Source organism: Monocercomonoides exilis, assembly GCF_001643675.1.
Source record: "Monocercomonoides exilis strain PA203 chromosome Unknown scaffold32-1190040, whole genome shotgun sequence".
Taxonomy (NCBI): Eukaryota; Preaxostyla; order Oxymonadida; family Polymastigidae; genus Monocercomonoides; species Monocercomonoides exilis.
The window spans coordinates 198,918-216,476 of record NW_027150577.1 but is presented as its reverse complement, the minus strand read 5'-3'; the positions used below and the strand labels follow the sequence as shown (position 1 = coordinate 216,476).

Sequence of the window (17,559 nt, the reverse complement as noted above, 5' to 3'; positions counted from 1 at the left end):
TCAAAAAAGAGAGAAGAAAATTTTTCAGTAATAATTATTTGATGATGAAAAACTATTTTGATTAAAACAATTAAATTTATTATGGCAAAATCCTCACAAAAAGTATTTTTTTTTAATTTAAAATAAGCTCAAAACTGTTTGTCTTAGAAAAAAGAGATTTAATCAATTCTTTGTTATTGATAAAGAAAATGAAATTCTTTTCATTTTTAATGATGTATTTTTTATTCATTAAAAGATTATTCAGAATAATAGACCTTTTCTGAATTGAGTATGTAATTTTAAATTCATCACGAAATTTTCACAAAGAACAATTTAATTCAAAATTCATCCATCTTTTCCAAATTAGGATCAACTTTTTTTTTTGTCGTTTTAAAAAATTATCAAATCTTCCATGTTGATCAAACATTTTTTTTGCTTTTTGAATATCTTTGTTGAAAGAAAAAATTGTGTTGCCAAATTTCAAAAGTGCGTTTATTATGTTTCAATTAATCAGTTTCCACGTTGATTTTCTTTGTTAAATCTGTTCAAGTGGCAAAATTCGTTTGTATTCATTTTTAGTGTTTTCTATTATGTTAATCAACATTTTTCGATTTATAGAAAGCAAATTTAGCATATTCACAGAAATCGAAGCATTTTTCAATCATCTGAGGGGAAATTTTAATTGTTTAGTGAAATAATGAAATTCACATCGGTTCAAATTGCGAATTTCATCAATTTCCAATAAAAAAGACCTTTTAACATATCATTTAGTATTTTTTTTCAAATATTTTATAAACAAAAATGGAAAATATCTTTTACAACTTGTTTTTGTTAATAACAAAAATGCGTGAATGTGCTTCAAAAACAAAAAATTATATCATTAATTATGACTCTATAGCTGCTTTTGAAACATGCTGGGCGTGCTTCTTTTTTCTTTCTGGTGAGTTACAGAAGCAGAAGCAGGATAAATTGAAGAAAAACAATCAAATGATAAAGAACTGAAAGATCTAATCGATTTCCATTGATTTTGTAAATGCCATTATTTGGAAAATTTTTCTTGACCTTCACTTTCAATTTCTTTTTCTTTTTCATTCATTATTTTCTTGCTTCTTTCTTCTTTTTCAATGATCTTCAATTTTTCTTTTCTTTCATTTTCATTTTTTTCGGAAGAAACTCGAATATCTCGTTCTTCGTCGATATCAGAAGATTCTAAAATATCAATAATTGACATTTGTTTGAATAAAATAAAATTTATCGAATTATTATTGTCAATAAAAATTTGAGAAAAAAAAATAAAAAAACAGTCCCACTTCTTGAACATGAAGGGATGTGCTTCTGGAGGCAGGTGAGGAATCTGGATTGAGTTTATTTCTAAGTCGAATTCGATATTGTTCGTTTAATCTTTGTTTTGCTTCATGTCATAGAATGTTTTGAACATGAAGATCTATGATAATACGTAGATTTGCTTCCATATCGCTCGTAGTTAGTGGGTTCAATAAAATATGAAAATATGTTAGACAAGCTACAACAGCAAAAAAACTTCCAATTTTGTCAATATCAAATGGCCAGTTTTGTCGAAAAACAGCAAAAATCGTTTCTATACTTTTGAAAAATCTTTCGATAATAACTCTATGTGGCACTTTCTTTTTGAAAAGTCGGAAAACTTATATTTGCAACCCTTAAAAGATCAAAAATGGCCACATTTACAGTTTTGTTGTTTTTCTCAATAAAATGTTGGTATTTATTAAAATCCTTTCATTTTTATGTAGTATTGCACTTTTTTATAAATTTTTTATTTTTTTCAAATATTTTTATTATAAACCTCCTCGTCACCCCGCCAGTGACGAGCCTTTATTTAGAAAGTGACTGACAAATCTAAAATTTAAATGTCATTTTTTTAAAACGGGAAAATTTATTTATTTTGATTACAAACACATTTTATATATTTGAAAATATTATCAGTTTCATAACAATATTTCTGTTATTTGCTGATAAATTAATTGTTTACAAAAAGCTTTCGAAAAATTTTCGTTATGGAAAAATTGATGAATATTTCAGATGCGGACTTTTTTGATCGTCACTTTTTTTGATCATTTGTCATTTTTTTGATTATTTTGGCACTTCCCGTCACTGACGTCATTTTTAAGTGACTCGTCATTTTTGAAACAAATTGTTCTTGAATTATTTTGCAAAACCATGTCGATGAAAACGTATTCCTGAAAAAATAAGTTCTGTCAATCAAAGATCCAGACACAGTTTGCCTCATAAAACACTTTTTGGATGATCTTGCCCACTTTGTATCTTTAGTGATGTGTTTTTGAAAGGATTTATTATTCAGAAACACCATAAAAGATTTTTATTGAGCAAAGTGCGAATTTTTGAAACTCAAAAGAGTTAAAGAATTTAAGTTTTTTCAATGAATGAATAATGCATTTGGTTTGATTCCTTTTGTTAATGATCAACGAAATTTCCAGAAAAGCTCAAATAATATTTTTATAGATTTATTGAAATACATTGAAACTCTTCGAACAAGCTCACTATCAATGGAGATGGAAAGCATCGCTGACTAATCAGACGAAGAGTTTGATGAAGATTAATATGGCTTGTTATGTGCAGTAAACGAAGCAATTGACAATGAATATATAGAAGATTTAGATGAAAGAAAGCCTATAGATAATACTCGTCATTCCAAAGAATAAAAAAAGACAAATTTTGATGGTCAACAAAAAATTGTCAATTTAATTGATGAGGAGGAGGAGGAATGTCGTTGCAAAACAAATGATGATTTGCATAAACTGGAGGAGAGATGTGTTGAAAACAATGATGGAACGTGCCTTGTGATGTTCGGATCAGTGAAAAGAATCCATTTTCAAAATTTCGAAGTGGAAGAGAAACCAATGCTCAGTATTTTTGATATGGTGTTTGGAGATTTGCATGGTCGGATGGTTTGCAGATTCACGGAGACTTTTTAAAGTTTTATCGGTCAAGAATAAGGAGTAATAATTGAAGGTTGTTTGCTGTTGTTTCAGAGATCTTTGGAAAAAAAGGAAACTGAAAAATATGTGATTGAAGACGAATTACATATATTTATAATTCAAATATGTTCCGAAAAAGCGATATTCACAAAGTTTACTCTTCATTTGCATTCAGGCAAATCCAATTTCCTTGCAGCGAATGTTTTTGTGAATGATTATTTTCCAGGGCTCGAAGAATTGTGGGAGAAAGACGTCAGAGTTTGTCAATTGACACTTTGAACTGCTTGTTGCATATTTAATTATATATTTAACTCCTTGTTCTTTTCATTTTCATTTCAGGTTTATCATTAACATTCGAATAAATATCTATCTTCTCAAATTTTATAACCAAAATTAACACATTCATTCATTCTTCAATCATTGAGCATTTCGACACAAATAGTTTCTGGTGCATCAACCTCCTCCCTTTCTTTCTTGTTTCTCTTTCTTTCCAAAGCCAAAATGGATTTTTTCTGTGTGAGAATGAAGTCAACAATCATCCCATCAGCCACAACAGATGAGGCAGCATAGACACATTCACACAGAAGTGCGTGATAAGCAGGCGATATCTTCAGCAGGCTCATAAGCTGTGCCATCGCCTGTGAATTAAGCACACTCGACAGAAGAAATTCAGAAAGAGTGCAGTATGGATGGCTCCTCAGCGCTCCCTGCACTGAAAAGGAGGAAGAAGAAGAGGAAGATAAGTTATTTCTTCCATTTTTATTGATTTTGCCTTCTTCTTCTCCTCCTTTTTCTCTCATGCTTCCCCTTTGCTTCACAGCTGCTCCTTCCTCTCTGAGCGACAAGCGCATCTGCTCCTCAAACAGCTTCTTTACCCAAACACATCCACCAGCCAGTATTTCGACCAGACGGAGCCAAAATAGTTGAATGCATTCTCTTCAATGAACTCACACGCCAGCTGCAGTGCGGCCTGAAGCAGCTCCACATCTGACAGCTCTGTGTCTCCTGCTGCTGCGCTTTTGAAGTCTTCTTTGTTTTCTTCTTTGCCTTCTTTCTCTTTCTCTTTCTCTTTCTCTTTGCCTTTCTTCTCTTTGACATTATTTGACTGTTCATTTGCTTTTCTCAGTTCCTTTGTCACAAGCTTTGCAATAGAGTTGATTGTGGCTGTTCTGTTTTCCTTTCCCTCTGCCGTGTCAAAAAGGCTGCTGTTCTCCTTCAACAAAGAGGGATAGCAGAACAACAACACGTCTAGTACAAAGTTTATCTTCACCGGAAAAAGCGTCTCTGTCTGCAGCATCGCAAACACCCGCTTCACAGCCAGAGGCGGTGCCTCGTCCAAAATGCTTCCATCTTCCCACTTCGCAAAGAACACCGCTGCCCTGTCAGACACTAACCACCCTAAACCTTCTATCCACGGCTCTGCCAGCGCAATCATGTCCTGCTTTTAAAAATCATCTTCTGTGCCCTCTTTCGCAAAGTGTGCGGTGGCTCGCCCGAATTCAATGCCATTGCTCCAGATGAGATCGAGATGGCACATTCCGAAGAACAGGTTGAGACTCGTGATGGACTATTTGTACTTTTCTTCTGCTGCTCGAAAGAATGAAGGTTCCACTCCAGCTGTTTGTATCACAGTGAAAAATGAATCTGCACCGCTTTTTTTCTCTCCCACAAAAAAATATGCTGTGTTCTAGTGTATTCCTTTTCAAAGCCGATCGAAATTTAGAAGACTTTTTCGCGATCAGTTGAAAATTGATGTTACTGTCATTTTCCATGGACTTATCAGCATTTCAAGGAGGAATAAATTCAAGCCAAGAATAAAACATTATGCATGTCTGAACAAATGACTTTTTCAAAAGAGTCGAACGCGCTAAGTCCCTCATATATAAAAATAAAAAAAAACATCATGATCATTATTTATTATCTAAAAGGGATTATGCAAAAGATAAGATGCAAATGAAAAGGAAGCCTCAGTGTTCATTGAGAAAGCAAATATATTAAATACTGGTGCTTTTAATGAACAAAAAAAGATGACTTTAAAAAAGTTAGAAATTGTCATTCAATAGATACAATGCAGATTAAATTGGGAAATTTGAATTAATAGAGGTTTTTTTAATAAACCTATGTTAATTTGAATAAAGACCACTTAATTCAAATTAAAGGCCAAAAATTAAAAATCAACAAGAGATTTTAAATTAGAAAAGATCATTTAAATTAATAACAATTTTGGGAAGGGAAAATGAAACAAACAAAAAACACTGAAAAAATTAAAGTGGAAATAAAAGAAAAATCAAACCTTTTTTAATAGTCTTTTTAACCAGACCTTGATAATTCTATAAAAGCTTGTTTTCACGCTAAAATAAAATAAATATTAAATAAATAATTTGTTAATAAAGTGAAATTATAATTTGTTTTGAGTTTTGTGTGAGAAATGATTCGCTTCAAAGATAATTTTATAGTTTTAGCATAAATAATAAAAAGAAAACAACATAATTCTGACAATTTTATGAGAAAAATATTTTTCCTGCAAACATTTCATTAAACTGTAAATATTTTCACAAGCATTGCACAGCGATGTTGAAGTTGTGGAATCAAAGGCTAATTTCTTTTGCTTTTATCATTTCCTCAATTTCATTTAATTCTGTTGATCATGTTTTTTCTGATGTTTCTATTTCAAAAATTAAACCAATGATCTTTCTCTTTTTCTTTCTTAAAAGACTCCCTCTTTCTTTTCGTCTTGTAAGTCATCATTATTTTCGTTATCAATTCTCTCTTCATTTTCATACCACATCCCCGTAAAATCTTTAATGCCAACTTCTTTGAAAAGAAGTACATTTTCTTCCTTTCGCCTTTGCATCTATTTTTAGAAGCATCCCACGTTCTCTGTAATTTTTTCCTCCTTCATTTTCTCGATTTCCGTTTTCCTTTCGCTCACAGAGCAGGTGGAGAAATTTGTGTTCCTCACCGAAAACGAGTTGGCAGGGGCAGATGAGGTGAATGAGATGCACCCGCCATCTGTAGCGGTCTGTTAGCTGAACTGTTCTGAGTTGATGTTGGTGATGGTGCAGTTGGTGAGGGAGAGGGAGAGGGCAGGGGAGGTGGCAGAGGAGAGGACACAGCTGGCGGGCGAGGCAGTGGAGGTGATGTGGGTGATGTTGGAGGAGGTGAGAGTGAGGGGAGCTGTGAGGGAGGTGAGGTGGAAGATGCTTTGGCTGTTGAGGGTGAGACTGGTGATTGCTGTGTGATCGATGATTGGAAGCCAGCTGTTGTATTCGGAGTTGTCAGCTGTTCCTTGATTCCACACTCTTTTTGTTGAGGTTGTTGATCCACAATTCTCAAACGGAGATTGAGCAATGAAATTACCATTGAAAAACACATCATTTCCTCTTCCGTTTGTAGCCGTGTTGCCATCAAAGAAGCAGAATGTGATGAATTTTATTTCATTCATCCAAGAATATGTGTCTCTGAAGAACATTGCAGCACCTCCCCATGATGTTGATGAACTTGTCAATTTTAAATAAACTGACAATCATTGACCAAAAATTGACTTGGTTTGTTGCTTGGAGGAGAATTGAATGTGAGAGAACCAGCAGAATCTTTTCCAGAATTTGAAATGCACTTGCATTTGGTGAACAGAAATTGACCATTTGATGGAAAAGCACCAATATAAAAATGCCAGCCAGTTCCACACCAGTATGTTATTGAACAATTTTCAACTCTGTTTTCTGAGAATGTCCAAACAGAATTGGATTGATATACCCCACATAAACAGCCCCTCCGTGTCTCGCCTGGCAGTTCAAAAAGTTGGATTTTGTGATATCAATTTTTAACAAACTGTTACAAAATAATGCTCCGCCTTCTCCACTTCCTGTGGTTGTACATTTGTGAAATGAGCAAGAAGTGATTGTGAGATTTGCATTTGTGCAAATAACTTTAAGTGCACCTCCACGACTTGACCCGCTATTTGAGTTATTCCATTCACACCATTCAAAGAGGTAGCTGTTCTCATCAAAAGAGGTCAGTCTTCCTGGTCTCGCTCTTTGAGTTTCATTTCCAATATGTTCAACAGGAGCATTTGGTGAAGAGCGTGTTTGGTGGAGAAAGAAGTGTTAAAGACAGAGATAAAAGTGTCTGAACTGTTGACAGAAGAGACAATAGAACAGTTGATGGTGTTTTTAACGTGCTGGAAGCGAAAGCTGTTGATGGGGATGCAAGAGAATTAATGTTTGCCACAATTGAAATAGAAATTTCGTTTGTGAGTAATCCTGAGGATGGAGAGTGCTAAAAATGCAGGATATACAAAAGCAAAAGGTTTATAGAATTTGGAACTGTAAGAAAATTATGTAATCGGCTTTATAATTAGATAAAAATCGAAAAAGAAAATTTTGAAAAAATTATAAATGTTCTTTATAAAAAACGAAATCTTGAAAAGCAACCTAATATTCCTTTAAACATTAAGTATTCAATATATTTCTTGTTTATGTTTCATTATATTGTTTCTCAACAAGGCGAAAAATGTTAAACAATTTCGTTTGAAAATTGCTGTTGCTAAAAACGAAAAAAGCAATAATTACCTTGTGAGTGCTGAACAAAATGGCACAGAAGTTGTTGTTGATGTTACAGTTATTAAGAAACAATTGACAATTGTGACAAAATAAACTGAAAGTTTTCAGAAGCTTTTATGATTTGTATATTGGGAATATTGAATTTTTAATAGCAACAATCATTCAAACTCTCATTGTGAAGCTCATATCTTCGATTGCATATGTTAGAACAGCATTTAAAACGAATTATCGAATTATTCTATTTTTTAGAAGTTGATTATTGAAAGATCAAATTTTTTTCAAAAAGAAAATCAAAATTTACTGGCATATGATAACTTTACGTAGTCGTTGAAATGTTCACAAAATTTTTAAACATTAATAAAACGTGATTTAATAGAATAAATAAAACACGTTTAGCATCGAATTTTTGGTTTTTAATCTATGTTTTTTTTTTAAAAAAAACCTATAATACAGTTAAATATTGTGGGAGCGATCAATTTTTGAAAAATTGAAAAAACAGATATTTCGCATTAATGCTATGTATTTAATAACGCATTTGATAAAACGAAAGATATATTTATAAAATTAAAATTAAAAACAAGATTTAACTTTTAAGACTTCGGAATAATGAATTTTTTAAATTTTTATTTATCAAATTAAAAAATATTTTGGGTGTTTTTAATTAAAAATTAGTAGAAATATATTTGAAATATTCTTTAATTTTCGAACCTATTTGTTTTTTATTTATCATTTAATATACAACATAAATTAAAATATAGATTAAAAACATATTCTCATTGACTACGTTAAGTTATCATTAGCCAATTTACTTCAGTATTTTATATTAATCTTTCATGCTAATAATCGAACACGATCATTTTTCAAGTTTTGAACATTCAATTCATAATCGCTTGTGTATTTTAAAAATTAGCCAGTCAATTTAAATAAACAGGGGTATTTTTAAATAACCCCCACAATTTTGAATTATTTTTTCAATTTGAATTTTGTGATCCAATCTGCATTGTATCTAATATATGTTTTTGAAAAAATGGAAATGTTAACGCACATTCATAAAACAACAAATTTAATTTTGTGGCAAAAAATGGAAAGATAATGTTTTTTTTAATTCCTTGATAACTGTCAATGTTCAAAAATGTTCAATATTTCCTTTATCCTTCTTTTTTTAATTTCTTTCAAATCATTTCATCAATTGGAAATTTGGTTCAACTTAACTTCATTAAATTAATAAAAGCATAAGGAAGCAAATGACATTTCTATTGTTAACAAAGAACACAATTATTAATTAATCTTAAAATGAAACAAACGATGAAAGGTGAATGTCTAAATTAAAAATCAAATTTCGAGGATTTTCCAACAAAAATTATATCTCATTTGATATTTTGAAAAAAGAAAACAAAGAAAACAAAAAACAACAAAGAAAAAGAAAAGGAGGGAGATGAGGAAGGAAAAGAAGATGTTGAAATATTAATTGAAATTCTTTAACTTTTTTTGATGAAGATCGAATAGGATGAAGAGCACAGAAAGAAGAAGGAGATTCTGAATTTGCGTTGAAGAAGAAAGTGAAGCCATTCATTTATGCGTGTGTGTGATGCGGAGATTAAAGTGCAATGATCTTCAGTGGTTGCCTTGCTGTTTGCACTCTGCTGCGAATGTTACTGCTGCTGAAGAAGCCATGGTTGCATCAAAGACGCTCTTCACGAAGGTGCTGAGAGCTAACTTTTCAAAACAATGTTATCATCCCGGCTAAAAGAGTGGTTTGCTGTGGAAGATGCATTTTTCGATGGGGAGGAGCCTAAGTGTGTGTTTCTGAAACATGAATGAATTTCGTTCTGAAAAATAGAAGAATGATAATTGAAAAACAATAGCGGTCAAATAACTGAGAGGCAAAGAACTTAAATAAGATGATAATGGATAATCATTTAATAGGGAACACAATTTTCACAACCATTGAGTTTTGTTCACTTCTGATGAAAAGTGGCGATGAAATAGAAAGAAGAAAAAGCTGAAAAAAGTCAAGAACGATGCAATGAGGATATGCTTGAAAGCGAAAAATGAAAGATATAAAAGAACAAAAGCAAAACGATAAAATGCAATTAAATGGATAGATAAAGAAATTGCAAATTCTTGATCAAACTTTTGTTAATTTCAACATCGGTTTTCTTAGATAATGAATAATGCCATCACGGTTTTCCCGCTGAATTGAACCTTATTATTTGTTACTGTTTCCACAAGAACCTAGGATGTTTGTACATATTTTTCATATTTATTATTGAGGCGTGCAGCATTCCTTATTAGCTCTATCAAAAATTAAAAGAATTTGTTGTTTTCCAGTGTCAAAAGTCAGACAAAAAACTTTTAAAATTGTAGAATGGTTCCATTTTAACATTTTTTCATTTTAAAAACATTTTCAAAATCAATACTCAATTGCAGAAAATAAGATCAAGTTATTATTTAACAATGTTAAAATAAAATAAAAATAAATTCAAAAAAATTACAAAAAAAAAAAAAAAAAAAAAAAAAAAAAAAAAAAAAACACTGAGTGACGAAGTGACTGACGAATGATTTTGCTTTTTAGGGTGACGCAGAGGTTTATTTTATTATTTAAAATTAATCAATACAAAATTTTCTATGAGCGATTTTTATTAAAGAAAAAAAAAACTGGTTAGAATTTAGAAAAAAGAATCAATTTGCTAAAAACAAAACATGAAAATTTGTTGAAATATTCGATTTTCAAAAAAAAATGAGGAGTTTGAATATGTGATGAATTTTGCCAATATCACAAGTCAATAGTCAAATTTTTGAAAATGAAGGAGTGAAATTTTTCCGTTTGTTATGAAAATTTCATTTTTGGCTATTTTTGTAATCAGACGTACACATATAATCTTTATTTTGAGAAAAATTGTTGAAGTTTTGATTTTGAATTACAGGACAAACAACGAAAGAAGTTGAAGATGAAAATTTTGAAAAAAATCTTATGGTAGTTTCTCACGATTAAATGCTCGCGCCTATAACAAAAAATACCTCTTCAAAATGATTTTTCACTGAATTATCGGTTTCAATGTCTCCTGTGACTTCTTAAATAAATGACAAAGCATTTCATCCATCTTCTGCAACCACAGTTTCTTTTCCTCCTTTTTTAATAAATTCTCCTGATTCACGAACACGCTTATCAAATCACAACCTGTTGCTAATGAAGGCCAAAACGATGAGAAATATGAATGAAATGGTTTACAGACGCCAATACTCTTGGGTTTTCCAGATTCATGAACATCAAACATCAAACAACAACCAACTTCTCCATAAATCTCTTTATTACCATAGTTATCAAATCGGTCTCCCCTTCTAATCCTTCCCGATGCTGAATGTAGTTTGATTGTGCTGTGAATGCTGGATGCAATAGAGATAGATGTTGAATACAGCGATTACAACATCATTTCTGACAACAAACAGCCAACGAGTGAAGAGGAAGAGAAAGGGAATTCTGAAGAGGAAGAATATAACAAAGAAAAGTTTACAGAAGGAGAAATCAAATGGTTGTGCCAGAAAGGATATTATTATACGACGTATGATCGATCGAGTCACAGGCCAGTGGAAGAGGAATTTGCGATGCTGAAGAAGAAGAAGAAGAAGAAGAAGTTGGAGGAGGATGAGGATGAGGAGAAGAAGGAGGAGAAGAGAGAAGAGGTTGATGTGACTGAAATGCAGCTCATAGACAGTGCAGCGGAAGAGAAGGAAGGCATCAGCTGCTGAAGTTTGAAAGAAGAGCCTGTGGAATATGCAGATGAAGATGTTGTTGCCACACGGGCTGAACTGAAACAAACTTCTTTCCTTCTCCGCTGTTGTAGCCCTTGTGGTAATTTTTTCAGTCATTTTTGCCTTTGGAGGATGTTGAATTTCTCCTAAATACCGTCTGCATCAAATGCTTTATTAACACATTGGGGTGGTAAACAAAACTTTCGCACATTGGGCGCAGACTCAATTTTCTCGATAACCACAATGAAGAAGCGCATTACAATGATCTTCGAAAAGTCCGCGGATAAATGTGGAGTGACCAGAATTTCACAAAATAAAGAGGTTGTCTGCCAGCATTTTGCGATGCATCCTGTTCATTTGCTACATGATGATATGCAGCCTCCTCAGCACACACGTCAGCACCGCTGATTCACTCAAAAGAAACTCCAATGCAAATATTGTCTGTGCCAGCTGGAAAAGAGTGGAAGAAAATTCCACAGCAATCAGGAAGATGATCGATAGGCTCTGTGCAGTGTCGCTCATTCCAGACGCAATCACTGCCAATCTCTGCTTTGTCGGGCAGCTGTCAAACAGGTCGTGCCCGCTGCTCATCTGAAGAGCAGAAGAGGAGGAAATTACACTGTTTTTGTTTTTGCTGTTTCCATTTATATTAAAACTGCGAGGTGGACAATTAATGAATAGTCTGTGGTTCACTTCATCTCTGGTTCTTAGAATGTTTGGCTGCTTGTCTTCTTTTCTTCTTCTGATAATAATTGCTTCTCTTACGTCTCTGTTATTTGTACCTCTTTTCCCCTTTCTTTTCTTTTTTTTTTTGCTCCATCCGCAGCATTCAAATTACTCGGCGCTGAACTACCGCTTCTTCTTCCACGATTATCAGAAGAGCCAGAGGTAGAAGCAGAAGAAGATGACGTTGTTACATTTGCTATTCTGCCATCCCCAGAAAACGATTAGATCCTCCCCCGTGTGAGGAATGGATTGTCCGGAGTACGTTTGAATGATCGCACCTGATGACAAAACTCGCTGTACAAGTGAGACGGCTGCAGCATAGCACGTACGCCTGCTTCGCCATGCAGCTAAACTCCTCCAAAGGCAGAGGTGAGAATGATGCAGCAATGCAGCCAAAACACAGTCGCCCTCTGCTGCTCAAACTGTGCAAAAGGGAAAAGAACTGCTGGAACGTCAGCCCTATTGCACTCGTCATATTCAAAAGGAGTGTTATTGCGAAGGAGAGCTCGCTGCTCGAGGCATCGGAGTTACGATATTGGCTGGTTGTGCAATTAATGCTTCTGCTTCTGCTATTGCTACTGTTGCTGCTGTGGCTGTAGCTATAACAGATGCACGGTGAAGTGCGAGCTCGGGTTCAGGTGCAGAATGTTCCATTTCTGATGCTGCGTCTCCGAGATGGTGATGGCTGTCTGACTTTGGAAGAGCGAAGGGGTTGAAAAAGGAGTGTTTTACGTGCAAAGACAAGTCAGAGTCCATAAGCTGGATCTGCAGGTTGTGTGATTGTGCTTGTTGAAAGGGCAGCAGCAGCAGCTGTTGTTGAAACGGACTCTATTTAAATTGCATGTTCAGAGCTTCGCCTCTGTTCGCGACAACTCTGCCATCGTTGTCAGGCGCTGTAGCTGGATGAGGATGTTCTGCTTGAGCAGTCGTATTGATTGGAGTTTCCCGTGCACGTGGAATGCCATTTGCTGGTCTTCGAAAACGTTGTAGGGGCGTGAGGGCTTTGGTTGGAGAATGATGGGATAGACGGGAGTGAAGAGGGTTCATGGGAAGATGGTGAAGAGGAAAAAGAAGAAGAAGAAGAAGAGGAAGAATAGAAGAAGAAGTGAGTAGATAGGGAAGAGGAAGAAGAAAAGGTGAAGAGGTAGGAAGATGCATTGAAAGAAATTGAAGATGGAAAAGAGACGTTAAAAGAGAGAGAAAACAAGTCATGATGAGAAGCTGTAGAAAGAAGAGATCAAAAAAAAGAGAGAATGAAGTAGAAGGAGAGCGAGATGGATTCGCATGTCTTTCTTCGGATGACTTATTCCAACTTTGATGTCACATACATTTATGAGCCTTTCATTCAAAAGCAATCGCTTCCTCTTTCTCTTCAACATGATTTAACTTTCTTATCAACTTATTCGTTTGCCTCGTCGTCTCCAGCTTTTCCTCTTCCGGTTGTTGTGTTGCCTCCACCTTCTTCTTCTTCTTCATCTTCTTCATCATCTTCTTCTTCTTCGCCTCCTTCTTTGCCTTCTTCTTCGCCTTCTTTTTCGCCTTTTTCTTTCTCTTTCTCCTTCACTGAGCCCACCGAACGATCTCTTCTGAATGAGCTTTTCAGCTCTGCCGTTGTTCGCAGCGCAGTCTCGTTTCCACTCGGTTCGTCGTTCAACAGAGAGCTTCACTTTCTCATCATCAGTAGCTTTTCTTATCCGCTTTTGAGGATTAACGAGAATAAGGAAAAGCCAAAAAGAGAGAAAGAGAAAGAGAAAGAGAAAGAAAGAAAGAGAAAGAGAAGAAGAAGAAGAAGAAGGAGAAGTAGGAAAATACATTCATAAAGCGGAAGATGTGAATTGTAAAAGAAAGAGAGGAGCACCACTTCGGAGTTGAGATAAAGACGAAGGAGAAGAGAATTATATCATTATCATCGGCATAGACAACTGAATCACGTGGCTCCTTTTGCCTTTAGCAATCATTCCTTTTTTCGACCTCATTCTCGAAGGTGGATAAAAGAAATGGTGGTTTGAATACCTTTCGTTCATCAATGAAAAATTATAAGAAGAAATAATGGTTAATAAAAATATGAATGAAGAATCTGAACGACTGTAGAGTAGTCAGAATCCATCACAATTTTTATGATCATTGATTCGGAGAACTGCTCAATGCACGGGTGCAGATAAGTGAGAGAAGTCAATTCATTTTCTTCGCCGAATGAATGGAGTAATCAATTCGTCGCTTTGAAAAGAACCAGAGAAGCTATCATTTCTTTTAATTAAATAGAAACAATTTCCATTAATTTAATCTCATTTCTCCCTTGCAATAACAAGAACAGTGAATCTTCCAAATCCAAATTCATATTTTCACAAGATGTTCGTTTTTCCACTGGTTTGTGAAAATAACACAAAAGATATCAAATGCTTATCATTTTTGCAGATTTTTCTAACAAAAAAATGGTAACAACAAATTACAATAGAAAAGCATAATTGCAAACAATTTAACATTTACTGAAAATGAAAATAACAGAATTTTTTTGGATCGTCATTGAAATGTTGATTATATCAAAGATAAATATAATGCATCACATTGCAAACAAACACAATTATAATTGGTATTTATTCGGTAAGAGTGGACTCAACCGACACCCAAAAATTGACATACATAATCATTTTTCCAACATATTAAATGATAAATACTTAATATATTCTAATTATTTTTAGAAAAATAACTGTATTCAAATATTTAAAATCATCTCTTTCTTATCATTAATTTGCAAAAAAAAATTGGATTTTCTAGGAAAACCCTAACTTTTTTTACCTTTTCTTAACCATAGCAAATAAAACGCGAAAACAATTAGTCGTATAACACTAAAAAATCTTCAATTCAGAGCTTGTTTAAGAAAAGAAATAACATAAATATGAATGTAATGAGTGTGATCAAAATAGGTGTCGATTGATTCCATTTTAACCATTTATTCTTTTCATATAATAAAAATTTTCAATATATAAAAGAAATAAACAAATCAAACCGTTGTTGCACCATGGATCGGTTTGAACATGAAAAGTTTGAAAAAAAATAACCACTTCGAATATATGGTACAAAATATTTTTCTTTATGAATTTTGTTCCATTCTTCTCTAACAAACATTTTTCTCAATTTTTGAATTTTTCTGGAATTATTTGCATCGTTACGATTGATTTTTAATGAAATGATTGAAGAAAAAGTCTGGAACAAATCTCAGATTTTTTTTCATAATTGCAAAAATTTTGCCCCACATTTTGATTGATCCAATTCTGATTTTTCTGAAATATTCAAAACTTAAGAATTATGCTGCAATAGAGATTTGCTATGTTATGGTGCATTGTTGTCAGATGCAATATTATTTATTATTTGAAAGAAAGCAATTGACAGATGATCCCTGATTTTTCAAAAAGAATCCCTGACCTGTTAATTTTTTCTTAAATCATAATGCCCATGCTAAGAATCTTTATACTCTTCAGTTTGAATTTGGAATTTTGATAAATCTGAAAAAAACTATTCGAAAGTATTGATATTTATCAAAGATCAATTTAAGTTTATTTCTGTAGAGAGTGTGTGAATGGTAATAAGCTCTGTTATCCAAAAATTATAAAGAATTCAGATAAGGGTTTTATTATCATCTGTTGTTATATATTAATGATCTTGTTTCAATTTTCTTTTTTCTTTTCTAAGCAATTTGTTTATTCTGTTTGAAGCATGAAGGTTCTATCACAAAACATGTGTAGCGGATGTTTATTAATTGCTCTCGCTTTTCTGAGTTTACTGATTCAATTTCATTTTCCATTTTATACCTCGCAAAGCAAAATATTTATGTATTCTTTTTGTGTAAATTGTTGAATTTAAATTACAGAACATTTCAGATGAAAAAGAACGGTGAGAATGGAAAGTTAAGACGAATGTGTTGATCAATTTGCCTCATGCCAATTCACAAAAGTTGGAGAATCAAAGCTTATCAATATGCTGTCTCTTTTTACAAATGCCAAAATTTTTTTGAAAAGTTCCATTTGTTTAATTTTCAAAAAATTAAAAATTTCATATTTCTTTCAAATTTCTGTATTCACTCACGAAATCACACCCAACCGGATAAAATTACTTTGACAAGGATTTATTTCAATGACAGCAAAATTTGGTGAGTGGAAACAGAAATTTGATAGAAATATAAAATTTTTTATTTTTTCAATATTAAACAAATGGAACTTTTCAAAAAAATTTTGACAAATGCTGCTCTGTTAAAAACTCTGTTCTATGTTGAGAAGAATGGCTCATCTTCTGTGACTCAAAAATTCTTTTCTTTGGCTGTTTATGCATCAGTGCACGGATGAAGCAGAATTTCAGTGAATAATTTACAAATGTGGGCTTTGACTTATTTATCGAAAAGGATATTGTCGATTTAGCGGAGGGCATGCAACTTTCAAAAAATCTTTTATCAGTTGTTTTTGATATTACGCAGAACATGCACACTTTTATCCGAGTGTTTGACGTTTTCAGCCTTTTATGTATTTAAATTGTCACAGAACTGCTTAAGTTTTTCTGAAGAGAAGTGGTTCATAACGTGAATGGAGAAAGAGGTCGAAATGAAGAAGAGATCGGAAGTTGCAATAGGAGAATTAAAAGAGGAGGATGTGGCTTTGAAAGCGGTGATTGAAGCAGGAGCAGTGAAAGAAGCGTGAGATAAAGGAGTTATGCTTTTGGAGGTGGACATGGAGGAAGTGGATTGAGTTGCGTGCGGGAATATCACAAAAAAGGAGGATGCAGCAGAAGCTGTTGCAGTGCAGGAATAGGAAATGGACAAAAAAAATTTAAGAAAATGTTACTTTAGCAATTTTATTCAATGTGAAATCTATCAAAGCATTTCACTCTTTTTATCCAATATTTATTATTTCTATTATTATATATGGGGGAAAATATGGACTTTCAAGCTTTTTTTGCACAAAGCACAAACATTTTGTCTCACTCATAACATTTTAAAACTTTCTCAGATTTCAAAATGAATTAGATTTTCATAACTGTATACAAACATTATTGATGTGATCACAAAATGTATTGTGACCTCACATGTATTTCAAACAATAAACCCATTTATTTCAAATTTTTTGTTCACAAAAAGTTTATCTTCGATGCATAAATTTTCAATGATAAAGCCTGAAGTCTAATATTTTGTCCCATAAAAAAAACATTTCATTTTGTTATTTTCAAAAATAACAGGAGCAAACTTTTGAATAATAACCTGACAAAGTGAGAATTAAACTTGAATACAAAAACACAATCGGAACAACTCAACGAAATTCCTCATTAAAAATTAACAAAAGAATAAAACAAGGCAGTATAAAACATACGAAAAAAAAGGAATATTTTTTTTTGAAAGAAATATGATGAAGAACTATAATAAATAAAGAAGTGTGAAACATTCAACTTTATTAATGATTATATCAATGTTTCTTTGAAAATAAAAATAATTGTTAACTCTTCATTCATTTTTCAATCCTCTCTCCATTGCTTCATATTCATAGAAAACTCAGCTGACTTCCTTGCTTCTGTGGTGCCCT

General features: G+C 33.0%; 6 protein-coding genes across 6 annotated transcripts; 2 read left to right on the top strand and 4 right to left on the bottom strand.

The window, feature by feature from the left end:
* Window positions 1–3,825: 3,825 nt before the first annotated feature.
* On the bottom strand, window positions 3,826–4,389 carry MONOS_2086 (uncharacterized protein; the record flags this gene model as incomplete). The annotated part of the gene is made up of 1 exon (XM_067871982.1): window positions 3,826–4,389. One exon carries the CDS (start codon window positions 4,387–4,389, stop codon window positions 3,826–3,828), a length of 564 nt encoding a protein of 187 aa, XP_067724569.1.
* Window positions 4,390–5,912: 1,523 nt separating this feature from the next.
* MONOS_2087 (uncharacterized protein) lies at window positions 5,913–6,332 on the bottom strand (the record flags this gene model as incomplete). The annotated part of the gene is made up of 1 exon (XM_067871983.1): window positions 5,913–6,332. One exon carries the CDS (start codon window positions 6,330–6,332, stop codon window positions 5,913–5,915), a length of 420 nt encoding a protein of 139 aa, XP_067724568.1.
* Window positions 6,333–9,130: 2,798 nt separating this feature from the next.
* On the bottom strand, window positions 9,131–9,668 carry MONOS_17802 (uncharacterized protein; the record flags this gene model as incomplete). The annotated part of the gene is made up of 4 exons (XM_067870758.1): window positions 9,131–9,232; window positions 9,377–9,407; window positions 9,462–9,553; window positions 9,651–9,668. The coding sequence occupies 4 exons, from the start codon at window positions 9,666–9,668 to the stop codon at window positions 9,131–9,133; spliced, it is 243 nt and encodes an 80-aa protein (XP_067724567.1).
* Window positions 9,669–10,900: 1,232 nt separating this feature from the next.
* MONOS_2088 (uncharacterized protein) lies at window positions 10,901–11,266 on the top strand (the record flags this gene model as incomplete). The annotated part of the gene is made up of 1 exon (XM_067871984.1): window positions 10,901–11,266. One exon carries the CDS (start codon window positions 10,901–10,903, stop codon window positions 11,264–11,266), a length of 366 nt encoding a protein of 121 aa, XP_067724566.1.
* Window positions 11,267–12,484: 1,218 nt separating this feature from the next.
* Window positions 12,485–12,751, bottom strand: MONOS_2089 (uncharacterized protein; the record flags this gene model as incomplete). Its single annotated transcript, XM_067871985.1, has 1 exon — window positions 12,485–12,751. The coding sequence occupies one exon, from the start codon at window positions 12,749–12,751 to the stop codon at window positions 12,485–12,487; it is 267 nt and encodes an 88-aa protein (XP_067724565.1).
* Window positions 12,752–13,269: 518 nt separating this feature from the next.
* Window positions 13,270–13,815, top strand: MONOS_2090 (uncharacterized protein; the record flags this gene model as incomplete). Its single annotated transcript, XM_067871987.1, has 1 exon — window positions 13,270–13,815. The coding sequence occupies one exon, from the start codon at window positions 13,270–13,272 to the stop codon at window positions 13,813–13,815; it is 546 nt and encodes a 181-aa protein (XP_067724564.1).
* Between the last annotated feature and the right edge of the window lie 3,744 nt (window positions 13,816–17,559).